This window comes from Pristiophorus japonicus, chromosome 10 (assembly GCF_044704955.1).
Source record: "Pristiophorus japonicus isolate sPriJap1 chromosome 10, sPriJap1.hap1, whole genome shotgun sequence".
NCBI classification, from domain to species: Eukaryota; Metazoa; Chordata; class Chondrichthyes; family Pristiophoridae; genus Pristiophorus; species Pristiophorus japonicus.
The window spans coordinates 187,987,173-188,013,907 of NC_091986.1; the positions used below are offsets into that span (position 1 = coordinate 187,987,173).

At 47.6% G+C, this 26,735-nt stretch overlaps 1 protein-coding gene across 1 annotated transcript in view; it reads left to right on the forward strand.

The window, feature by feature from the left end:
* LOC139275233 (rho guanine nucleotide exchange factor 17-like) overlaps window positions 1-26,735 on the forward strand; it is a 550,636-nt gene that overhangs the window by 397,926 nt on the left and 125,975 nt on the right. The window contains exons 4-5 of the mRNA XM_070892404.1: window positions 3,071-3,187; window positions 5,755-5,847. Of these exons, the coding sequence (XP_070748505.1) occupies window positions 3,071-3,187; window positions 5,755-5,847 (210 nt within the window). The remainder of the gene's footprint in view (window positions 1-3,070; window positions 3,188-5,754; window positions 5,848-26,735) is intronic.

A 26,735-nucleotide genomic window follows, 5' to 3' on the forward strand; every position in this document is an offset into this window, starting at 1 on the left:
GAAATGTATTGGAATAACATTGAAGAATGTGAGCTTAGTGTGAAAATCACCACCTTCACTGCAGCGTTGTGACTAGGCTAAAAAGCTCACTGGAGTACAAGTGCTGGAGGAACAATATCAGTCGTTAAATGTTTGACCCCAGACAGCGTAAGCCCTTGTAATGGAGGAAGTGAAGGGTCAAGTGAGAGGAAGCATTGGTTGTGTAACAGGAAGATATTGAATGAAGTTCTTTTCCAAATGTTTCCTGAACACTGCGAATTACTGCGAGCTCATATCGCAGAACCATTAGCTCAAGTTGTGAGTGCTGCAGAAACCGCCCTGTTTATATTGCAGTGTAGTTTATACAGCACCCAAACTGCATAGGCCGAGGCTTTCCACTAATGCCAGTCTGTGGGCAGACATGTGTGTGGGCGTCTGCCCACAGTAGGGCGAAAAAGGCGACCATTCCGTTACTTGTACAAAAAATCTTTGTTTCAAACTTTTAATTTAAATTTTTTCTCATGTTGGCCTGTACTTGGCAGTTCTTTGAGAGCACGTGCAAAGACTGCAATTCCAGTTCTCATAGAATCATAGAAATTTACAGCACGGAAGAAGACCATTTCGGCCCATCGTGTCCACGTCGGTCGACAAAGAGCTATCCAGCCTAATCCCACTTTCCAGTTCTTGGTCCGTAGCCCTGTAGGTTACGGCATTTCAAGTGCATACTTGAAACATCCCAATTACACTCAGATCAGCAACAGGCAGTGGATTCCTTCTGCAGTCAGTCTCTTCAGTGACCACAGAATGTATCTAGATAGATTTAGGCATCTACTGGAGCTAAAAGCAAAATAATACAGATCACAGGCTGTTGTCTATTATGGAACTGTTTACATAGGACCCTTTGCTTATTAGTGTTTAGCCATATTGTGTTTTAACAAATACAGATTTATTATTTCCTACCAGTTGGTACATTTTGTTATTTTCTGTAAGAAAAAGAAGAGAATGATGTTTATGTAGAAAGTTATGTTTGCAGCCAAGGTCCTGCCTTATTGCAGAACCTTTGCTGCTCATACAGAGCAGCTCAGACAGGATAAAATGACAGGACCCCTTTCTCTTATTCACCACTTTACAGCTTCATTAGTGTGCCCCCGTGTGGTGATAGTTGTAATTTGTTACAAAAACTCAACTTTATTCCACTGGCAGTGGGGCAACTATTGATTATGTGTAGAATGGGTGGTGGCGAATTGGCAGCCCGTCTTACATCGCTCCTGATGTTTGGTTCCACTGACCTCAGGATTTGCAGAGGTTGTGGTCCCCTTACAAAGGGGCCTCGGCTGCCATCGCTGCAGTGTGCGGCCCCTTCGGGAGCAGTTGGGGCCCATGGACGATCTCCCGATGCAGCAGGCAGTCATCATTGCCTGCTAATTCACGGAGCTCCTCCTCACTTCACAAACTTTGGCAGGAACGGCTGCGGGGGCTTCCCGACGGGTGCAGGTCCCCGATGGGCACAATCCCAGTGTCCTTTCCGGGATGTAGTGAGTCTACAGAAGCTGGGATTGTTCTCTTTAGAACAGAGAAGGTTAAGGGAAGGTCTAATAGAGGAGTTCGAAATGATGAGAGGTTTTGATAGAGTTTTTACTGGCAGAAGGGTCAGTAACCAGAAGATGCTGATTTAAGATAGTTGGCAAAAGAAGCAGAGGGGAGATAGAGAGAATTGTTTTTTACACAGCGAGGTTTTACGATCTGGAATGCACTGCCTGATAGGGTGGTGGGAGCAGATGCAATAGTAACATTCAAAAGGGAATTGGATAAATACTTGAAGGGGAAACATTTTCAGGGTGATGGGAAAAGAGCAGGGGAGTGGGACTACTTGGATGGCTCTTTGAAAGATGCGGCACAGACACAATGGGCTGAATGGCCTCCTCCTGTGCTGTACGAGTCGATGAAGGCAGGCCCACACACTTTCAGTGACCAAAATGTTTAACCCTATTGAGCTGCTTCCTGTTTCTGTCAATCGCTCCCCAGTTTTTGCTAATAGATGGCAGTTTGGGGAACAGGATGGCTTTCCTGAGTGGTCTGAAAATAAACAGAACTGTTAGGAAGTGCGGTGTTTCATCATAGTGTGTCCTCTTTTATAGAGGAGATGAAACCATGTAGAATCACATGAAAGAGTCCTGTATATAATTAAAGGTAAGAACAACCTAGGTACATCTGGTATTGTTTCTCTCAATCTCTGGTCTCTCTCTGACCAAACCCGTCAGGTTCGGGGAGATTTTCAGACAAAACCTTCTGCCAGAACATGAGGCCTGTACAACGTGTGTATCATCTTCTACCTGACATAACCTTGTGCTTATTCAACCCTGCTGCCCATATCTTAACTCGCACCAAGTCCTGTTCACCCATCACCCCTGTGCTCGTTGACCTACATTGGCTCCTGGCCCGGCAAGGCATCAATGTTAAGATCCTCATCCTTGTTTCGAAATCCCTCCATGGCCTCACCCCTCCCTATCTCTGTAACCGCACTTTCCGAGATCTCTGCGCGCCTCCAATTCTGGCCTATAGTGCACCCCCGATTTTAATCGCTCTATTATTGGCGGCCGTGCATTCAGCTGCCTCGGCCCCAAACTCTGGAATTCCCTCCCTAAACCTCTCTGCCTCTCTACCACTCTCTCCTCTTTTAAGATGCTCCTTAAAACCTACTTCTTTGACCAACCTTTTGATCACCTGCCCTGATATCTCCTTCTGTGGCTCGGTGTCAAAAATGTTTTTAAAGATATCGCTCTTGTTAAGCTCCTTGGGACGTTTTGCTGTGCTAAATGCGCTATATAAATGTAAGATGTTGTTGTTGTACCACCATAATTCAGGTGTAGCGATCCATATTTCCTGCAGGTCCTTATGACTGGTGAACTTGAGGTTGTGATTTATCTTTCGCTCTGAGCACCCTTCTGCCACTTGCCTGTTCAGTGTAACCTGGGTATGATTATACACGGGTACCGATACATCATTCGTCCACAGCACTGACCCTGATACTTTCAATGTAGTTTTACAGTGCACTCTCTCACTTCCATTAATATCTGTATTCCTTTTGCAGTTCTCCAAGGATGTACTGGCCAATTCATACTCTGCCTACATCGATAACTTTCTCAATGCCAAAGAAGCTGTGCGATTGGCCAAGGATGCGAAGCCGGCCTTTATTAAGTTTTTGGAGGTAAGGCCTGCCTTTAGTTCTGCAGTGGGGATTGGTCTGATTCAGTGTTGGGGCTGGAAGGGGATTGATCTGGTTCAGTGTTGGAGCTGGAAGGGGATTGGTCTGGTTCAGTGTTGGGGCTGGAAGGGGATTGGTCTGGTTCAGTGATGGGGCTGGAAGGGGATTGGTCTGGTTCAGTGTTGGGGCTGGAAGGGGATTGGTCTGGTTCAATGTTGGGGCTGGAAGGGGATTGGTCTGGTTCAGTGATGGGGCTGGAAGGGGATTGGTCTGGTTCAGTGTTCGGGCTGGAAGGGGATTGGTCTGGTTCAGTGTTGGGGCTGGAAGGGGATTGGTCTGGTTCAGTGATGAGGCCGGAAGGGGATTGGTGTGGTTCAGTGATGGGGCTGGAAGGGGATTGGTCTGGTTCTGTGATGAGGCCGGAAGGGGATTGGTCTGGCTCAGTGATGGGGCCCAGGGGATTGGTCTGGTTCAGTGATGGGGCCCAGGGGATTGGTCTGGCTCAGTGATGGGGCCCAGGGGATTGGTCTGGTTCAGTGATGGGGCCCAGGGGATTGGTCTGGTTCAGTGATGGGGCCCAGGGGATTGGTCTGGTTCAGTGATGGGGCCCAGGGGATTGGTCTGGTTCAGTGATGGGGCCCAGGGGATTGGTCTGGTTCAGTGATGGGGCCCAGGGGATTGGTTTGGTTCAGTGATGGGGCCCAGGGGATTGGTCTGGTTCAGTGATGGGACCCAGGGGATTGGTCTGGTTCAGTGATGGGGCCCAGGGGATTGGTCTGGTTCAGTGATGGGGCCCAGGGGATTGGTCTGGTTCAGTGATGGGGTCCAGGGGATTGGTCTGGCTCAGTGATGAGACTGGAAGCAGATTGGTCTGGTTCAGTGATGGGACCCAGGGGATTGGTCTGGCTCAGTGATGGGGCCCAGGGGATTGGTCTGGCTCAGTGATGGGGCCCAGGGGATTGGTCTGGTTCAGTGATGAGACCGGAAGCAGATTGGTCTGGTTCAGTGATGGGACCCAGGGGATTGGTCTGGCTCAGTGATGGGGCCCAGGGGATTGGTCTGGTTCAGTGATGGGGCCCAGGGGATTGGTCTGGTTCAGTGATGGGGCCCAGGGGATTGGTCTGGCTCAGTGATGGGACCCAGGGGATTGGTCTGGCTCAGTGATGGGACCCAGGGGATTGGTCTGGCTCAGTGATGGGGCCCAGGGGATTGGTCTGGCTCAGTGATGGGGCCCAGGGGATTGGTCTGGCTCAGTGATGGGGTTGGAAGGGGATTGGTCTGGTTCAGTGATGGGGCCCAGGGGATTGGTCTGGCTCCATCATAGTGGCCAACAGGAGGCGGTGCGGACTCAGCGATGGGGCTGGTAATAGGTGCCCCCTCTGGGGCCGGGTTGGCAGTGTGGCTGACCGAAGACAGGGCTTAACAATGGGACTGAAATGCAGGAGTGGGGCTACCTGAGTGATGGAGTTGGTGGGAGGCAGGACTGCCTTGGAAATGAGGTGGTTCCGTCCTGTATATTTACAAGATAACCAGGTGCCACGAGTGTCATCTCAACCTGTGCATCTGACATACTGACAATGCCTCTTCAGTACATCAATGGCACAGTGTTAAATCCCAAATTCTCATAAAACTAATAAAGTAATTACTGTTTTATGTAAAAGTATTGGTTCTTAAAAGAGAGTTTCACTGTCAGCATTGGGCTCTCCCAGGTCAGGCCGCATTGTTGGTTGCAAAGTTCCCCATGACCTCCGACGAATACCCCGCATTCATAATTATTGCCCATATTTATAGCCAAATATCACCAATGATATATTTCTCCATTCCCCACACCATGCTGTATGCTAGTGCCTACTATGGGCTACATGCTTATCAGGAACTGGGTGGAAGCTACCCAAACATGTCTCACATAGGACTTTACAACCAAAGAAGGCTTTCAGAGCATTAGTCTGGGATGTATTTGAACCTGTATCCCATAAGTGAGAAGTCAGTGACTAACTCACGCCACTACCCACTACCTCATACTCCTTAGAAAAATTCTGACAGCTGCAATTATCAATGATTGCATTTTAACACTGGTGGAAGTGTCCCTCTGATCATTAAACTCTGTTCATCAAAATATTAACATAAAGCCCGAATATTCCTCCCCTGTGCCCCTGGGGAATGTTCAGTTACTTGCCACAAGATTTCTGGAGGTTCCCCAAAGGGGTCGAAGTGCCTAAGGCCTAGAAATGCAAACATTGTAATGCCATGGAAATGAGTTTGGAAGGGCCAATGCCTCATGGAAGAGTAGAGGGAAATTTACTGTGCACCCAATACCTGGGAGTGCTCGATGCTGACAGCAATAATCTGAATTTCCTAGTGTTATCTCTCTCGATAATGAGGGCAAAGATGGACCTTAAAACAAAAAAGATGGACCATGAAAGAATCTTCCCTCTGCTCTTCGGATGACATTCCTCGCTGGTTCTCATAATATCCCAACTTGTAATTTGTGAGTTGGAAGTGTGGTGTTGCAAGGCATGGTCTAGTGTCAGAACTGATGCCCTTCACACTCTCGCGCTCTTACGTTGCAGCAAAGCATGAGGGAGAACAAGGAGAAGCAAGCACTGTCCGATTTGATGATCAAGCCAGTGCAGAGAATCCCCCGCTACGAGCTACTGATAAAGGTAAGAAAATGTAGGATCGAGGTCAAAACCAATGGCTGGTGCACCAGAGGAAGCCAACTAACTCACGAAAATACTGACGGCTTAAATGCCAATGAGCCAATTCAGAACATAGTATGGACAGCACAATGTGACAGCCTTAAGGTCCAATCATTTGTAGATTTTAAAGAAAGGAAAATTAAACAATCTTTGCTGCTTGAAATAGAACTTCTATGCTTTGATACGTCTAGACTTGGCTACTCCAACGCTCTCCTGGCTGGCCTCCCACATTCTACCCTACATAAACTTGAGGTCATTCAAAACTCGGCAGCCCATGTCCTAACTCGCAACAAGTCCCGCTCACCCATCACCCCTGTGCTCGCCGACCTACATTGGCTCCCGGTTAAGCAACGCCTCGATTTCAAAGTTCTCATCCTTGTTTACAAATCCCTCCATGGCCTCGCCCCTCCCTACCTCTGTCATCTCCTCCAGCCCCACAACCCCCGAGATGTCTGCGCTCTCAAATTCTGCCCTCTTGAGCATCCCTGATTATAATCGCTCAACCATTGGTGGCCATGCCTTCAGGTGCCTGGGCCCCAAGCTCTGGAACTCTCTTCCTAAACCTCTCCACCTCTCTACCTCTCTTTCCTCCTTTAAGATGCTCCTTAAAACCTATCTCTTTGACCAAGCTTTTGGTCATCTGCCCTCATTTCTTCTTATGTGGCTCGGTGTCAAATTTATTTGCTTTGTCTTAAAACATTCCTGTGAAGCTCCATGGGATGTTTTTCTACGTTAAAGGCACTACATAAATATACGTTGTTGTCTTGCTTCTGGACTATACGTCTAAACAGTGCAGGGCAAGGAGTGTGATGAGGAGGAAAGACTGTACCTCAGCGAGCCCCTAGGATTATATTCGACAGGACAGATGCCAGCTCATTTCTGGAAGTTACTTGATTTTCATCTTAGCCGTTCAGCTATGGACTCATCTGGAGAGCAGCTCACCAACAATCTTACTGAGTGATGTTGTCGTGAGAGGTCACATGGCAACGAAAGTCAGGACAAATGTATTAGAAAATCCCAAAAGCTGCATTTATGTTGTGATCCCTGCCAGTTAGAGTTTATTTTAGCCTCCAGTCTCAGTTCTAAGCCTGTGCTTTGAAATTGCGTCATTAGAAAGATTTGCACTGCAGCAGTTTTAGCTACTGCACCAACATTTTCCAAAAAATCTGTGTTATGTGTTTCCCCCAGGATGTATGAGTGATATGCTTCCAGTTGTACCATTCTGAATGGAATATGTCACAGATCTGAAGGAATATTTTGCGAGGTTTACCCTGATGAGCTGCACCTTTAAATGGGCAAATCTGTGCGGTGACCTGCCATAACTCCTCACTGTAGCACTGATGTAGCCCGCCTCCTCCGCTGACAGAGAAACTGTATAAAACACTCTGGCCTGGGTATTCCGCTCGGCAGCCCGTGATTTTCCGAGATTAACTTTAATGTGTGGGTAACCGAGGGCGATGAGTGCAGGAGTGGAAAACCCTGGACCCTTACTGTAAACAAACTCCTTCACTGTGACACTCTGAGATACATGTATCACAACCTCTCATGTAGTGTCCATTGACTTTCATCGTTCCACCATAGGCGGCCAAGCCTTCAGTTGCCTGGGCTCTAAGTTCTGGAATTCCTTCCCTAAACCTCTGCGCCTCTCTACTGCTCTCTCCTTCCTTCTTTCATCATCATCATCATCATAGGCAGTCCCTCGAAATCAAGGAAGGCTTCCACTCTAAAAGTGAGTTCTCAGGTGACTGAACAGTTCATTACGGGAATTACAGTCTCTGTCACAGGTGGGACAGACAGTGGTTGAAGGAAAGGGTGGGTGGGGAGTCTGGTTTGCCGCACGCTCCTTCCGCTGCCTGCGGTTGGTTTCTGCATGCTCTTGGCGTTGAGACTCGAGGTGCTCAGCACCCTCCTGGATGTACTTCCTCCACTTAGGGCGGTCTTTGGCCAGGGATTCCCAGGTGCCGGTGGGGATGTTGCATTTTGTCAAGGAGGCTTTGAGGGTGTCATTGAATCGTTTCCTCTGCCCACCTTGGGCTCGCTTGCCGTGTAGGAGTTCCGAGTAGAGCGCTTGCTTTGGGAGTCGTGTGTCAGGCATGCGAACAATGTGGCCTGCCCAGCGGAGCTGGTCGAGTGTGGCCAGTGCCTTGATGCTGGGGATGTTGGCCTGGTCGAGGACACTAACGTTAGTGCGTCTGTCCTCCCAGGGGATTTGCAGGATCTTGCGGAGACATCGTTGGTGGTATTTCTACAGCAATTTGAGGTGTCTGTTGTATATGGTCCACGTCTCTGAGCACTCCTTAAAACCTACCTCTTTGACTAACGTTTTGATCACCTACCCTAATATCTTATGTGGCTGGGTGTAAAAATTTGGTTGATAACACTCCTGTGAAGCGCCTTGGGAAATTTTACTACATTAAAGATGCTATAGAAATGCAAGTTGTTGTTTAAGGTGCTATAGAAATGCAAATTGTTGTTTGAAACATAGAAACATAGAAAATAGGTGCAGGAGGAGGCCATTCGGCTCTTCGAGCCTGCACCACCATTCAATAAGATCATGGCTGATCATTCACCTCAGTACCCTTTCCTGCTTTCTCTCCATAACCCTTGATCCCTTTAGGCGTAAGGGCCATGTCTAACTCCCTCTTGAATATATCCAATGAACTGGCATCAACAACTCTCTGCGGCAGGGAATTCCATAGGTTAATAACTCTCTGAGAGAAGAAGTTTCTCCTCATCTCAGTCCTAAATGGCCTACCCCTTATCCTAAGACTGTGTTCCCTAGTTCTGGACTTCCCCAACATCGGGAACATTCTTCCCGCATCTAACCTGTCCAGACCCGTCAGAATCTTGTATGTTTCTATGAGATCCCCTCTCATCCTTCTAAACTCCAGTGTATAAAGGCCCAGTTGAACCAGTCTCTCCTCATATGTCAGTCCAGCCATCCTTGGAATCAATCTGGTGAACCTTCACTGCACTCCCTCAATAGCAAGAACGTCCTTCCTCAGATTAGAAGACCAAAACTGAACACAATATTCCAGGTGAGGTCTCACAAAGTCCTTGTACAACTGCAGTAAGACCTCCCTGTTCCTATACTCAAATCCTCCATCTATGAAGGCCAACATACCATTTGCCTTCTTCACCGCCTGCTGTACCTGCATGCCAACTTTCAATGACTGATGACACCCAGGTCTCGTTGTACCTCCCCTTTTCCTAATCTGCCATCATGCAGATAATATTCTGCCTTCCTCTTTTCCCCCCCAAAGTGGATAACCTCACATTTATCCACATTATACTGCATCTGCCATGCATTTGCCCACTCACCTAACCTGTCCAAGTCACCCTGCAGCCTTTTAGCGTCCTCCTCACAGTTCACATCGCCACCCAGCTTAGTGTCATCTGCAAACTTGGAGATATTATACTCAATTCCCTCATCCAAATCATTAATGTATATTGTAAAGAGCTGGGTTCCCAGCACTGAGCTCTGCGGCACTCCACTAGTCACTGCCTGCCATTCTGAAAAGGACCCGTTTAACCCGACTCTCTGCCTCCTATTTGCCAACCAGTTCTCTATCCACGTCAGTACATTACCCCCAATACCATGTGCTTTGATTTTGCACACCAATCTCTTGTGTGGGACCTTGTCAAAAGCCTTTTGAAAGTCCAAATACACCACATCCATTGGTTCTCCCTTGTCCACTCTACTAGTTACATCCTCAAAAAACTCCAGAAGATTCGTCAAGCATGATTTCCCTTTCACAAATCCATGCTGACTTGGACCGATCCTGTCACTGCTTTCCAAATGCGCTGCTATTTCATCCTTAATGATTGATTCCAACATTTTCCCCATTACTGATATCAGGCTAACCGGTCTATAATTACCTGTTTTCTCTCCCTCCTGTTTTAAAAAGTGGTGTTACATTCGCTACCCTCCAGTCCATAGGAACTGATCCAGAGTCAATAGAGTGTTGGAAAATGATCACCAATGCATCCACTATTTCTAGGGCCACTTCCCTAAGTATTCTGGGATGCAGATTATCAGGCCCCGGGAATTTATCGGCCTTCAATCCCATCAATTTCTCTAACACAATTTCCCGCCTAATAAGGATATCCTTCAGTTCCTCCTTCTCACTAGACCCTCGGTCCCCTAGTACCTCCGGAAGGTTATTTGTGTCTTCCTTCGTGAAGACAGAACCAAAGTATTTGTTCAATTGGTCTGCCATTTCTTTGTTCCCCATTATAAATTCACCTGAATCCGACTGCAAGGGACCTACGTTTGTCTTCACTAATCTTTTTCTCTTCACATATCTATAGAAGCTTTTGCAGTCAGTTTTTATATTCCTGGCAAGCTTCCTCTCGTACTCTATTTTTCCCCTCTTAATTAAACCCTTTGTCCTCCTCTGCTGAAGTCTAAATTTCTCCCAGTCCTCACGTTTGCTGCTTTTTCTGGACAATTTATATGCCTCTTTCTTGGATTTAACACTATCCTTAATTTCCCTTGTTAGCCATGGTTGAGCCACCTGCCCAGTTTTATTTTTACTCCAGACAGGGATGTACAATTGTTCAAGTTCATCCATGTGATCTTTAAATGTTTGCCATTGCCTATCCACCATCAACCCGTTAAGTATCACTCACCAGTCTATTCCAGCCAGTTCATGCCTCACACCGTCGAAGTTACCATTTCTTAAGTTCAGGACCCTCGGTTTTTAATTAACTGTGTCACGCTCCATCTTAATAAAGAATTCTACCATATTATGGTCACTCTTCCCCAAGGGACCTCGCACAACAAGATTGCTAATTAGTCCCTTCTCATTACACATCACCCAGTCTAGGATGGCCAGTTCTCCAGTTGGTTCCTCGACATATTGGTCTAGAAAACCATCCCTAATACACTCCAGGAAATCCTGTTCCACCGCATTGCTACCAGTTTGGTTAGCCCAATCTATATGCCGGGATGGCAGGAATGACATATAAAGAAAGACTGGATCGGCTAAGCTTTATACTCACTGGAATTTAGAAGAATGAGAGGGGATCTCATAGAATCATATAAAATTATGGCAGAACTGGACAGGTTAGACGCAGGAAGAATGTTCCCGATGTTGGGGAAGTCCAGAACCAGGGGTCACAGTCTAAGGATAAGGGGTAAGATAATAAAATACTCAGTGGGACATGGATTTTTGATAGGGGATTGGGGGAAGTTGTCCAATATGAAAGACTTGAAAAATTGGGTCTTATCATCAGAACAACCCCTCCATATAGGACCAAGATGAAGAGAAACTTTTTGACCTAGAGAGTGGTGAACCTGTGGAATTCTCTACCACAGAAAGTTGTTGAGTCCAGTTCGTTGGATATATTCAAGAGGGAGTTATGGCTAAAGAGATCAGCGGGTATGGAGGGAAGGTGGGAGTGGGGTACTGAGGTTGCATGATCAGCCATGATCAATTTGAATGGCGGTGCAGGCTCAAAGGGCCGAATGGCCTGCTCCTGCACCTATTTTCTATGTTTCTATGTTGCTCAGTTGCTATTGTAGTAAACACTATTGCTATAACACACATTTTGTGAAACTGCTAAAGGCTTCATAGAGTTAGTCATCGAGATAGTTTACTGTAGTTTGTATGCTGAAGCTACATCACTGAGATATTTCAAGAAATGGTATTACTTCTGAGTCCATATTAAAAAAAAAATCTATTAGTGCTTGGAGCTACTTCCTCAAACCATAGACGTTGTAGTCATCTAGAGATATCGACCCATGCTGATCTATCATGGTATGTTATCCCCTATTACCAGTCTGCCTTAGACAGCAGGGCTGGTCACTTCTGTAAGCAGATCCCATTGTTTCAAGGACGTGTTGGACTGGCCAATATCTATTTAGATACTAGAAAAGCGCAGGAGTGTGACAGTAGGAACCCCTTGTGGTCTGAACTGGATATTGTGGGGTCGAAATTGTCTCCCGACTAAAAGTAGGTGCACTCACCAGTTTTGAAGATTTTTCTCCGCCCCAATCCATGGGGCGAATTGGGGCGGAGAACAGAGCAATATTCAGGTCTTTTTATTTGGTCGGGGCGGATGTCAGGTCATCAGCGGGGCGGAAGTGCCATTGGATTGGGCCGCTCCGCGTCATCAGCGCCGTGCCACATCGCGCTGACACATCACAAGGTCCCTCCCCCTTTAGTTAAAGGGGCGGGCCGCTGAGAGCTGTGCATGGGGTTTAGTTAGGTGCACTAGGCCACCAGGGAGGGTTTCGGCCGGGCCAAGAGTGGGTGCTGGCCTGCCTGTTGCCAGCCCGGCCGAACCCGTGGCCACCGTTGTCGGCCGACCTCGGAGTCGACTGACAAATAAAGTTAAATGGCGTCCGCGGCAGTGCACCCTCCCCTTTAATGGCAGACGCGCTGCCCAGGTGCACACAGCTTCCCGCAAGGGAAAGCTGTCAAGGGCACCGACCAGCGGCAGCACCGCTCCTGCGTGGCAATTTCCCGCAGGGGTCGGAAAGGGGGTCGCCATCGGTTGGTGGGTTGTTGCCGTCAGTCCGGTAACCTGGGCGGTGTACTGACGATCACCGCTGGGAAATGTTGCTAGATCTGGCGCCGACTAGGCGAAGATTCATTACCGACTTGTGGCCGCCTCTTTAAAAGGACAATTTCGGCACCTGTGTCTTTTACACGGGCCCTCAATTGTGCTCCAAAATTTCCGAAGGAAGTCTGAAACACTTAGAGAGATGAGTCCAGAGACGGATTGTTAGCTGCGTTATTCTACAGACAGCAAGTGAACATACAGTGTAACCGATGTAATCAAATCGCACCTTCATTCAACTAACTACCGAACCCTCCTCAAGAACAATAAAAATAATAAAAATATGCCACACTATCCATATTGGTGAGATCACATTACTTTTTCTGACCAGCTTGAGCTTGAGACAAATCAGTTTACCCTTGCTGGGCCGGGTTTCCACACCTGGCTGGCCCACTGCCCATGTGTCCCTTTATGTTTTTCCCTCTGTGGTCTCAGAGAGTGAGAGAGCGGTCCCTCTGTCTTCCCCATTCAGTGTTTCACCAGTAAGCTTATCTGTAAGACCCAGCTATCTCTCCTCCCCACTTTGGGATTTAGGTTTAAAGAAAAATCTCCTGCTGTTCTCAAAATGAACAGGGACCATCTCGAACTTTTCCAGTTCTGACGATGGGTCACAGACTTGAAACATTAACTCTGTTGCTCTCCACAGATGCTGCCTGACCTGCTGAGATTTCCAGCATTTTCTGTTTTAATTATGAATAAGGACTATCCTGGCTTAATGGGCCTAGGATGAGACAGTTGGCCCTCATTCTGTCGGTTTAAAGTAGACAGAGAGCCGTGACATTCCACACACTGGCTCGTCTAGATTTAGGCCACAGTTTCAATGTCTGCAGCAAGTGTTTTTTTGTAATTTTGTGTGAAACATAGAAAATAGGAGCAGTAGTAGGCCTCCGGCCCTTCGAGCTTGCACCGCCATTCAATACGATCATGGCTGATCCTCTATCTCAACATCATATTCATGCTTTCTCCACATACCCCTTGATGCCTTTTGTGTCTAGAAATCTATCTAGCTCCTTCTTAAATATACTTCAGCCTTCTGCAGTAGAGAATTCCACAGGTTCACCACCCTCTGAGTGAAGAAATTTCTCCTCATCCCAGTCCTAAATTCCCTTCCCCATACCCTGAGACTGTGACTCCTTGTTCTAGACTTCCCAGCCAGGGGAAACATCTTCCCCGCATCCAGTCTGTCCAACCTCGTCAGAATTCTATACGTTTCAATGAGATCCCATCTCATTCTTCTAAACTCTAGTGAATCCACTTTGTTTTAAAACACGACTCTTCCCAAATATTCCCAAATATTTTACAGGAAGAAAAAGATGATCAAAAATCCTAAAATGTGGCATTAAACTCCCTCATAATCAGAAAAGCTGGCCACAGACATTATAATCAAGCAAAACGAAACTGAAAAGACCATAAAAAGTGATGTGGCCAGAACTGGATAAAACACATTCTGTTGATCACTCTAGCAAATACATTGAGTGTGAAGACAAACAGAAAATCTGATTTTGGACTCACATTTACTTTTTTTGAATTAAAAATGATCAACAGAGGGTATTTGACTTTGGTGGTTACACAACTGAGAAAAGATGAGTTGATCAGTAACGTTCTTTGTTATTGATTCGGGAGCAGTTGTGACGAAGTCCTGTCGAGCATCAGAAAATATGACAGAATAAGATTGTGACATCTCTGGACCTCTGGCACTGTCTTGTTGCAATCCCAAGTGCTCAGTTTAAAAAAAATGTGTTAAACGTGCAGCAGCTTTCGACCAATCCTGGACCCTTGAGACAAAAGTTACTTTTTGGGTTTCTGACCTCCAGCATTTTTGTTTCCAGGGGTCCTGAAAGATTAGCCTCCCACTCCTATACGCATCCTCTTCCCAATTATCGCTGGGTTCCTCCTGCATCTCTCCGACCTGACTGCACACCACAGATACTTGCAGCACCATCCTGCCTCCCTGTAGTGGAACACCAATCTTATCCCAGCATTCCCACCACATTTTCCTGCATGAAAACGTGGGATCAACCAGGTCATAAAAAAGAAGGTGAATGTGTCGGTAATGCACTGTATATGAGCAGCCAAGGCTGGTACTTGATTCCTGACCAATTAGAGCAATCAGTTTTGAAAGGAACGTACAGCAAAACATGCTTAAGTACATAACTGCTAAACTCTGATGCGTGCAAAGACTTGAACCAAATGGTATATATGTGCTGATGGTCTTAGCTTTTAAAAGCATAGCATTCTTATTGCGTGATTACACAGGAACTAAGGAGGCAGTACAGTCTGGTGTCTGTCGAAATCTGATCCCCAATTGTCAGTAAAGCCACTGATGTCTGCACTGTGAATTAGTTCCAGAATTAAGTAAAGCCCCTTGTGGAGTATGTCTGATATCGGCGAGCGGTTTGGAAATGGTCCAAAATGATTGAACACTTTCTCCGCCTTTTTCGACTCACCGCATCAATCCCATTGTTTGCTTGTTGAGTCCCTTTCCACCTGTGCAATCCACTTTCCTCTGAGCATTGCAGAATATGATATGATGGTAAATATAATGTACACAAGGCCCTCAGTGGGTTTACGATCTCTAATAATTCCTTCCAGGAAAATGGTCTTCCCCCTAACTCAACCAAAGTGAAGACCTGGCCAAGTGGGGAATCAGGAACGTGAACCCCCATTTAACCATTCTGTGGCTTTGACTTTACCCTCAGTTAGCTCTTTCTATCTTCTCCGTCCCTGCCTCCAGATTTTCGTTGGTAACCACTGATACTGCTGCGTGATTGGCTGACATGATGTATCTGTGCAGTGGAGTGAGCAAAGTCAGTTTCCTACTTTCAGTGAAAGGCTGGTCAGTCATAACCTGTGACCATTTAAGAACATAAGAACATAAGAAATAGGAGCAGAAGTAGGCCATACAGCCATTTAATGGCTGATCCGATCATGGACTCAGGTCCACTTTCCTGCCCGCTCCCCATAACCCTTTATTCCCTTATCGGTTAAGAAACTGTCTATCTCTGTCTTAAATTTATTCAATGTCCCAGCTTCCACAGCTCTCTGAGATCTGTCCAGACGCTGGCAACTGTGAAAGGTGGGTCTAAAAGCTGCAACCATTTCGCTGGGAGGCAGGCCCTTGTGCCACCCGGGCATGGACTCGGTGGATTTGATGGGTTAATTTGATACCTAAAAATCAATGGGGTCAGCGGTACCTTACAAATTTGAAATGCACAGACATGAGAAAGAGGACATGAAAAGTCCAACTGGTCCACTCGGCCGGACATAACGCAGCTTACACGCATCATCAACCTGCCCCTCACCCCAGTCACACAAGCTCCCGGGAGAGGCAAAAAAAAAGAAAAAACTCTTTGGCTAACCTAGGAAAATCCTTTGGAAAATTCCTCTCTGAGCATGAAGACAGTTGGGCATCAGACTTCACTAGATGTTATCAACAATTACCTATCTCTCCACCCAGGTATGGTTTTCCATACCTCGGAAGCCTACTGTCGATGACGAAGTCCAACACCGCTTCCAGTGTGCCAGTGCAGCCTTCGGTCGCCTGAGGAAGACCAAGATCTCAAACCTGGCACCAAGCTCATGGTCCACAAAGCAGTGGTGATACCCGCCCTCCTATGTGGCTCAGAGACATGGACTATGTACAGCAGGCACCTCAAAGCACTGGAGAAGTACCACCAACGCTGCCCCCACAAGATCCTACAAATGCATTGGCAGGATAGGCGCACCAACGTCAGTGTTCTCGCTCAGGCCAATATGCCCAACATCGAAGCACTGACCACGCTCGATCAGCTCTGATAGATGGGCCACATTGTCCGCATGCCCGATACTACACTCGCAAAACAAGCGCTCTACTCAGAGCTCCGACGCGGCAAGTGAGCCCCAGGTGAGCAGAGGAAATGCTTCAAGGACACCCTCAAAGCCTGCTTGCAAAAGTGCAACATCCCCACCGACACCTGGGACTCCCTGGCCCAATACCGTTCAAAGTGGAGGCGAAGCATCCGGGAAGGCGCTGAACACCTCGGGTCCCTTCGCCGGGACCAATCGGAAGCCAAGCGCCAACAGCGGAAGGAGCGCATGACAACCCAGGCACCCCACCCACCCCTCTCTTCAACTACCGTCTGCCCCATCTGTGACAGAGACTGTAGGTCCCGCATTGGACTCATCAGTCATCTGAGAACACATATTAGTGTGGAAGCAAGTCATCCTCGACTCTCAGGTACTGCCTAAGAAAAAAAGAGAAAGGAGAAGGACCCCTCCACCTACCTTCTACTCTCTAGAACTTGTCCTTTTCAAGGACCCTGGTGAATCCATATTTACTGCACATTGGGGAAGAAATTGGAACTCAGTCTCGGGGTCCAACATTGCCTGAAAAACGCACGACCCAAAATTGGGCAGGTCCATTTTTCAGACATCTGGGACGGCCGCCTAACATGGGCGTTATGCCCCTTGCATATGCTGAAGAGAGGGCCAAAGCCTATTTTCGGACCCCTCTGTCAAATTGGGCAGCACTGAGAGGAGCAGGCTCTCTCCGGGCTTTCTCCGCTCAGGTTTTCTGAATGTGGATGTGGATTAGCTTGTGGCTACCATCGGGAAAGGCAAGTGTCATTATTTTTTTGAATTGATGCGGAGCCAGGAGGAACAGGATTGCTTGTCCCAGATCTACAACACTCCTGGCAGCCGCCAGCATTACAGAGTATTTGGTCGTGCGTGTGTATATGACGATGGGGAGCAGCCTGCGGCAGCCCGGCCGGAAATCGGCACGGTCCTGGCCTGCAAGATCATCAGCAGGCCGGGGCCATTGGAGGGAGCAGCGTGCGGTGGCATACCACTGCAGGGAGCGGCGCGTGCTGCTGCAGGAGGGCGACGGTTGCGAAGCCAGGCCGCTGATTGCAGTGCGGGCAGGCACAGCAGGATGGGCGAAGGAGCGGCAAGAGTTTGTAGAGGGAAGTGACAAGGAGGGGCAAGAGTTCGGGGCCCGGGGGTAGCACGGGCCAGCCCACACTGCGATATGTGTGCGCACTAGGTCCGTGCAGCAGAGCTGGTCTCCAGACATCCTGGTTAACCCTTGCCACTGGACCAAGACCTAGCTCTGTCAAGCCCGCGTGGTGGCTGGGATGCAACGGCCACCACACATTAAAAAAAATTCACACATAGGCATCCTCCACTCTTCAAGATGTAGTTCGGGATCTGGAATATTAGGTCTTTCATTGAAACACCTGTGAACTCATCCCCTTTTGTTGTGGAAGCAAATCATCCTCGCTTCGAGGGACTGCCTATGATGATGATGATGCATGAAGATGTCAAGACGCTATGTCGTCATGGTTTCGCAAAGTGTGCTGTTGCCATTGGTGCAGATCTCGGGCACAAAGCACCAATTTCCCAGTGTTGTCTCCCACTCCCCAAGGCCACCTGAAATACGTGCGATATTCAGGCCTAAAAAATGGCGTGAGGCCCCTTGCATATGTTAATGAGGGCTAGCGCCCATTTTTGATGTCTTTTGAAAATTTGACGGAGCTGAGCAGAGTAGGTGCCGGGCCTAACCAGTGGTGCTTAAAGGGACGGCTGGAGACCGACGGCAAAGAGGTCATTTTAAAAAAACTTACTTTTATGTGGAACCCGAAGTCCTGGTTCTACTGCGGACTGCCACCGACTCGCACTCACCCCACCTCGTTCCCGTTCTCCGGCCCCTCTCCCGGGACCTCCCCGATGGCCGTCCCTGGCGAGGCAACTGGCCTGAGTCGGTTCTCCGGTGACTGGTGAGCTGCATCTGGAGGCCAGCTCGGCATCCGCAGCTCGTTGGCAATATGCTGAGGAAGCCTGAGGCAAAATTTGGACAGCGCCTCCGCCTTCTGGCGCACGCTCCCAGCGTCGACCGGTCTGCGGCTAAAAACAGGCCCAATACCAGGTGTCGGCCAATGTCTTCACCGGCCCTTGGAAGACCCGGTAAAGAACAGCAGGGCTTTCGGACTTGGACAAACCCCAACAAGTTTATCCTGATGTTTCCGGTGGCTGAAGACCTTGATCGAAACAGCTGGAGAACCATTTCTGTTTGAAGCAGTACTATCAAAGGGACATGTTGAGAGAATTCACAATAAGGTGTGTGAAGGTAGGCAGCTGTGGCTGGTGTAAAAACAAAACTACAATCACTGAAAATCTGAAGTAGAAATAGAAAATGCTGAAAGTGCACATTACGTCCATAACGAGAAAAGTTTGGTTCACTTCTCAGCTGTGGATTCTTTGTCCCAACAGTCAGGAAAAAGTCGGACACCTGGTTCTTTCTCGAACTCAGTTCAGGATTCAATCTGATTCTTGGACCTGCTGCGTACTACCAGTGTTTTCTGTTTCCAATATGATAAAAGGTTTGCCGCGCCCAGCTCTGTGCAAAGCAAAATACACTTCAACTTGTTGTAATGAGTATATATTTGCTTGAAGGAAAATTGGGACAACTCTTTTAAGTTGAGGTATTTCCCTCCAGCCCCAGAAACATAGATGTGGTGGCCAACCCTCCAGGGTTGACTTGGAGTCTCCAGGATTTGAAGATTAATCAAAGGGGTATTAAAAGAATTGTGTGTTTTTCATTTTCTTTCAATATTTTCCTTTTATTGGCCCAGAAATCGCGGCCTCCCCAGGTCCATATGGAGTTTCTATGGACTCGGGAAGGCATCGGAAAAGCTGGTTTTCGGCATGCAATGCGCATGCACTGAAAACCGGCTTTTCCGATCTGTCAAGTTTCTGGCATGACAGATCTCCCACATATCGGGAGCAAGGACATTCCCACGGCAGAGATTGGACTATTTGCCCATCTCTTGCCCTGCGAATGTCCTTAAAACTCTTGCACCTGGTGCAAGCAGGCGCATAGCCTACTTTTACCAGCGTAAGAGTTTGAAAACATATCAAAAACATATTAAAATAAAATTTTTAAATACATATTTATGTTAAAAAACCCGGCCCACTCAGGTCATTTTATTTTAAACCATAATTAAAACTTTTTTTTTAAATCGGCAAATATTTTTTTTAAAACATTTCTATCAACTTTAATTTCTATAGTGTATTTATGTGAGGTGTTTTTTTTAATGTTTTATGTAGTGTTTTGGGAGTTTGGGCGTGTTCCTCATTCATAGTAATAGGTGTTTCGGACTTACGAAACTCCTAGTACTATGAATGAGAATATACTATACCTGATTGGCTGCCCAGAGCCATGTGACTCCAGCTCCAGGCCTGCGCACGTCCCAACGTGCACGCGCTGCGACGCGCAGTCAGGAGAGGCCTCAGGACCGGGATCTCGCATGGGTGCAGCAGCTTCAGGTAGGTGCGCTTTTTTTCAGAATCCAGTTGAATGCCCGCAGGAAGGAGAAACCGCAATTTCTGGGCCATTATTTCCAGGTAAGCAACGCCTCAATTTCAAAATTCTCATCCTTATTTTCAAATCCCTCCATGGTCACATCCCTCCCTATCTCTGTAATCTCCTCCAGCCCCACAACCCCCGAAATGTCTGCACTCCAATAATTCTGCCCTCTTGAGCATCCCTGATTATAATCGCTCAACCATTGATGGCCGTGCCTTCTGTTGCCTAGGCCCTAAGCTCTGGAACTCCCTCCCTAAACCTCTCCGCCTCTCTACCTCTGTTTCCTCCTTCAAGACGCTGCTTAAAACCTACCTCTTTGACCAAGCTTTTGGTCACCTGCGCTAATTTTTCCTTATGCGGCTCGGTGTCAAATTTTTTAATCTTATAACACTCCTGTGAAGCACCTTGGGACGTTTCATTACGTTAAAGGTGCTATATCAATACAAGTTGTTGTTATTAGTTATAACAGTATTGGAGATGGGGTAAAAATTACTGTTTGTCTGGGCGGGGCAGTTGGAGGCGCGAAGTCATGTGATGAAACCTCCAGGAATACGTCCAACCAAAGTTGGCAAACCAAATGGCAGACCACTGTGGTAGGCAAGCACGTGACCCACAGGGAGCAGCATGTGAACCGCTTTTCAAGGTTTGCAAAGAGCAGAGCGGCTTTGCACCACCATGGACTCTCCCAGTCCAGTGCGGATCCACGACTTCATAAGGAAATTGGAGACTGTCCCAATGAAATCGGAAGCATTGGCGAGTTTAAAAAAAAATTATTTATTCGTTCACGGGATGTGGGCGTTGCTGGCAAGGCTGGCATTTATTGCCCATCCCTAATTGCCCTCGAGAAGAACCATTGTTCTTTTTGTAGCAGTTTGATACAACTTGCTGGGCCATTTCACAGGGCTGTTCAGAGTCAGCCACATTGCTGTGGGACTGAAGTCACATATAGGCCAGACCGGGTAAGGGCGGCAGATTTCCTTCCCTAAAGGACATTAGTGAACCAGATGGGTTTTCACGACAATCCAGTAGTTTCATGGTCACCATTACTGATACTAGCTTTTATTTTTAAACTCCTGATTTATTTAATGAACTGAATGTAACCTCCCCCAGCTGCCATGGTGGGATGTAAATACATTCTGTAAAACCACGGCGGAAAAAAGTCAGTGTTCGCCGGACTGCGGAGCAAGCGGGCAACAACTGAAGCGGAGCCTCTTTCACAGCTCTGCTTGTTCACCACGACTCTCGCTCGGGTTCAACTCATTCCTTGTTTGTGGTGGCAGATGGGAGCCTGAATCTGTGAAGCAGCAAGATTCTGCTCCCAGCGCCCGATGTAAACACCACAACGTCCGGAATTCACTTGTGTTTCATTTATTCTCATTTCTCTAAATACCCTGTTCCTGTTTACGTAAGCTTGACTTTCTTTTAATGCATCTGCATGCCTGTTCCGCCTTCTCGAGTCTGCGGCAATGCATCTGCCACCCTCCCCTCCCCCACATCCCTGCCAAGAGCTGGTCATCCGACTCTTTCTCCCAGGAAGTAGCTAAAATTTGAGAGTACATTGGCCAGTACTTGCAAAGTGCAACAGAAGCATCGAGCAATAAGAAACAGGAACTATATAAGCGTTAGCTTTAATCACTGCGAACAGGGATTTCAATAGAATCATAGAAATGCTTGTACCGAAGAAGGCCATTTGGCCCATCATGCATGAACTATCTAATCTCAATTACATTTTTTTTGAAAAATAAAACTAATAATTAGATAAGCACCACTACTTAGGTGAGTGAATGTGTTAACTTAGGGGCAATTAATATACCACCATGGGTTGGAATTAAAAACAAAATGTTGGCTTCAGCATTTTTAGGGTGTTATTATCGTCTAGTGATAAACTGCTTTTTGAGACATTTAGACAGGTTGAGCACAATGATTGCGTCATTGTAACACCTACGCTGTCACAGCTATGTGTTTGGGAGATGAGCCTGCCGTAGTTGAATAGCTGTGACTGTAGGCAAGGCGTGAGCTGTGGATTGTGAGTTGTAGTCGGTGGAGATGATTGGTGAGTGAGTGGTGGGGGGTGTGGTGGTCTGTGCAGTGTGTACAGACTGAGGTTCACATGCTGGTATGTAGCATCTGTCGAAGCATATACCCACCCAGAGCACCCGAGTGAGGTCGTTGAAATGTTTGCGGCACTGTGTGAGGCTCCTGACGACCACACTGCTGACCGAGACCTCCTGGGCCACTTCCCTCCACATTGCCGTGAAGACCTGGGGCAATGGCCTCCTGCCAGTAGCTGGGAACAGCACTGCTCGCCTTCATTCCACTGCCGCGACCAATGCCCCCAATGTCTGGTCGCTAAAATGGCGAGCTCTCTCCCTGGGACTGGGATCAGCCATGAGAACAAGAGGTTGAGCTGCTTGGAGGTCGCCTTTAGAGCCAGCAATGTTGAGAATGAGGTTGTGCAGAATGATGGAACCTCCCCTTTAAGAGCTGGAAGGAGCCAGTGTGAATGATGATTCCCGATTGCATTGCACCTGGAATTCATTATCACTCTGCTGGTAGCGCCGCTGTAGCGCTCTAGTGAGGTCATTAGCGCTTGATTTAACGCTCCAGTTCTTTCTTGGAGCGCTAACAAGCAATTTACCGGGAGGTCAGAATGATTAGCGCCTGGCACTACCTTTTCAACTTTTAAAAATGTAAAGCCAATTTCTAGCCCAATGCCTCTATTATTAAAGCTCAGGATCCCATATGCTTCATTAACTGCTTTGTTAACCTGTCCTACCACCTTCAAAGATTTGTGCACAAAGATCCCCAGGTCTCTCTGTTCTTGCACCCTGTTTAAAATTGTACCATTTAGTATGTATGATCTCTCCTCATTCTTCCCACCAAAATGTACCACCTCACACTTCTCTGCGTTGTATTTCATCTGCCATGTCTCCGTCCATTCCACCAGCCTGTCTATGTCCTCTTGCAGTCTGTCGCTATCCTCCTCATTGTTTACTACACTTGGAATACTACCAAATACTACCAATGTGCACGCCACTTCAAAAACACAAATAGACATAAAGTTAAGTGTAAGGCAGCATACAAAAAGCTCTTTGTCCATACAGATTTCCTGAAGGAAATGGTTGGATTAATATCAGACAATGCGATTGTTATTAATGCACTGTGATGTTGTTTAAATACAACAGAATCCTCATATTTTCAATAGTTCAAAACAAACATATGAATAAAAAGTAAAAGAAAGACCTGTATTTACATTATTGGGACAATCCAAAGCACTTCACAGTCAGTTCATTATTGTTTTTAATGAAGTGTGGTTTCTGATGCTTGAGAGGTAAATGCAGTAGCCAATCGGCACACAGTAAGGTCAGATAAACTGCCAATCAGATGCATGGTCAGTTAACCTCTGTTGGCTGAGAGGTGAATGTTGGCCAGGACACCAAGAGAATTCCTTTTCTTTTACTGATAGTGCTTTTGATGTCCATTGGAACATGCGGACAGAGCCTCAGTTTAATATCTCCTGAGGAACACACTAGGGATGTTTCTCAATTTTCGCTCACCCATTTCCCACTGGCTGGTCGTTAGTATATTGAAAACAGTCTGCCTGTTCTGTGCCAGAGGTTAGCCCAACGCCATTTATAGTTGGGCTTCTTTTTACTTACTCATCGTACCTGCCCAAAGCTGGCGGGTACCAAATAAATGTCTGTCAATTCGGACTGTTAGTGCCTGTTTCATCCTCCCCAGTGCTGAATGCGCCAGTTCTACAACCTGCCCACAAATCACGGGCAGGAACGATCGAGAGGGCCGTTGTTGCAGCAATATTTAACGGAATCCGCAGCTGCTGATGGGTAAATCGCTGGTCAGTTGGTTGCTACTGGGATTCTTTGGGTAGTTTTGGCTGTGTTGGCTGCTGTAGCAGAGTTAAAACTCTGTAAAAAGATACCCTTGGGAGTCTTGAATGGGGCTTTTGACCAGGGCCTTGTGGCCAAACCTCTTTGTGGCGGTTGGATTGCCAATGTGGCTGGAAGAACGGCAGGCAGGACAGCACAGGCCTTCAGCGACAGATCATTGCTGCTGGGCTTTTTGCCAGGCACTTTTCTTCTATCGCTGGGAAGAGGACCTCCTTTTTCGTGGTCTCCTCCTCCTCAAAGGCTTCTACAGCACCATCTGAAAATCTGGGAGCCCTTGTAAGCACTCAGCTTGCAGAAATCAGCCAATTCTATCAGTAAGGCAGTGTCGGCAAAGCACTCCTCACCTTTATTTCCCACATTACAACAGTGACTACAAAGTACTTCATTGGCTGTAAAGTGCATTGAGATGTCTGGTGGTCGAGAAAGGCATGATATAAATGCAAATCTTTATTTAAGAGAAAGAAAGACTTGGATTTATATAGCGCCTTTCACAACCACCGGACATCCCAAAGTGCTTTACAGCCAATGAAGTACTTTTGGAGTGTAGTCACTATTTTACTGTAGGAAATGCGGCAGCCAATTTGTGCACAAGCAAGCTCCCACAAACCACAATGTGTTAATGACCAGATAATCGATTATTTTGTTATATTGATTGAGGGATACATATTGACCAGGACACCGGGGATAACTCCCCATCTCATCTTTAAAATAGTGCCATGGGATCTTTTAAGTCCACCTGAGAGGGAGACAGGACCTCGGTTTCTCGTCTCATCTGAAAGACGACACCTCCACCAGTACAGCACTGCCCCTCCCACAGTGCAGTGCTCCCTCAGCACTGCTCCTCTGACAGTACAGTGCTCCCTCAGCACTGCCCCTCCAACAGTGCACTGCCCCTCTAACAGTACAGTGCTCCCTCAGCACTGCCCCTCTGACAGTACAGTGCTCACTCAGCACTGTCCCTCCGACAGTGCACTGCCCCTCTAACAGTACAGTGCTCCCTCAGCACTGCCCCTCTGACAGTACAATGCTCCCTCAGCACTGCCCCCTCTGACAGTGCAGTGCTCCCTCAGCACTGCTCCTCCGAGAGTGCACTGCCCCTCTGACAGTACAGTGCTCCCTCAGCACTGCACTGCTCCCTCAGCACTGCCCCTCCAACAGTGCACTGCTCCCTCAGCACTGCCCCTCTGACAGTGCACTGCCCCTCTAACAGTATAGTGCTCCCTCAGCACTGCCCCTCTGACAGTACAGTGCTCACTCAGCACTGTCCCTCCGACAGTGCACTACTCCCTCAGCACTGCACTGGAGTGTCAGCCTCGACTTTTTATGTGCCTGGAGTGGGACTTAAACTCACAACCTTCTGACTCAGAAGCGAGCGTGCTACTCATTGAGCCACAGCTGACATTGCAAGAGTGGCAGGCTGCCTTTAAATAGTGGCTTTGCTGTCTCTATCCGTCCTCCCCCAACAATAGCACTAACAGCTGGCCCGTCATAATTACAAACCTCAAAATGGTTTGTGCTTCTCATCCACATCATTGGGTGGGCAGTGCCCATTTTGGGTACAAGTTAAAAATCACCCCCCAGCATCTCTGAAACCGCATCTCCGCCCCCCGCCCCACTGAACCCGGCCTGATCTTCGCACCGCACTGAAGGGTCAGCCTAGATTATACAGTCAAGTCCCTGAGTGGGGCCTACTATCCCAGGGACAAACAGGCACTTCTGGCTAGCACCCTTCTAACTAGAATACGTTGTCAGAGCGACGACTACCGCACAAGGCCCCGCTTTATTGGGAAGAGACTGAAATCTTGGAGCGGCACCCACGATTCGTCAAAATATTTCTTTATTATCCTGGAAATGCTGGAAATACGAACATAGGAAATAGGAGCAGGAGTCGGCCATTTGGCCCCTCGAGCCTGCTCCGCCATTCAATAAGATCGTGACTGATCCGATCCTGACCTCAACTCCACTTCCCTGCCCGCTCCCCGTAACCCTTGACTTCTCTATCTTGTCTATCTCCACCCTACATATGTTCAATGACCCAGCCGCCACAGCTCTCTGGGGCAGAGAATTCCAAAGATTCACGACCCTCTGAGAGAAGAAATTCCTCCTCATTGCCATTTTAAATGGGCGGACCTTAGTCTGAGACTATGGGCCAGACTTTCGGCTTCATTGTTGGCGATTTTCTCGGCGTTGCAGCTGGTTTCTCGCCCGGCGAGAGTTTCCATGTCAGTTTTTGCCTTGGTATCGGCCACATCTGAAGTCGTCCGCCGGGACCAAACCACCCACATGCAACGGCGAGAACAACCGTAAGATTGGCCTCAATCACCGACGTCTAGATCACAGGGCGGTAAGGGGGGACCTTGCAAAGAAAGGTAAGTTAAAGGTTCTTCAATTCATTTTTTTTTAATTTTAACATGGTGATTAGGGTTAAAACTGTCTTGGCAATGCTTTGGACGCTTTTTTTTTAATGGAAATTTTATGTTAAAGTTTTCTCCCCTCCCTAGGCCCAACCGCAGCCTCGGACTAAATTTTATTACTAGCCGTCCATTCTGGTAACGACCGCCCAGGTTGTTAACTTTCCACTTACCCGCCGGGAAAACCGCCGACAATGAGTGTGCAACGCCCATTTTCTTGCCGGGCGATTCGTTTTACTTACTTTAATCATAGAAATGGAAATTCTCGCCAGCTTTTCTCGCCGAACGTTAGTGGTGCTTCTCAGCGGGCAATCGGGCGTTTGGGCCTTCAGGGAAAGTGTAGCCCTATGCCCCCTAGTTCTAGATTCCCCCACGAGAGGGAACATCCTCTCTGCACCTACCCTGTCAAACCTCCGCAGATTTTTCAATCAGATCACTCTTCAGTCTTCTAAACTCCAATAAGTATAGGCCCGATGAAAGCTTCGATAAAATAAGAAAATGCTGGGAGCACACAATAGGCCTGTCGGTGTGCAACAAGAGAGCAGTCGGGAGGGGATTCCGACTCGTCAGCCTGTCTTTCAGATACAGGCGGGCCTGCTGTGTTTTTGCAGCATTTTCTGG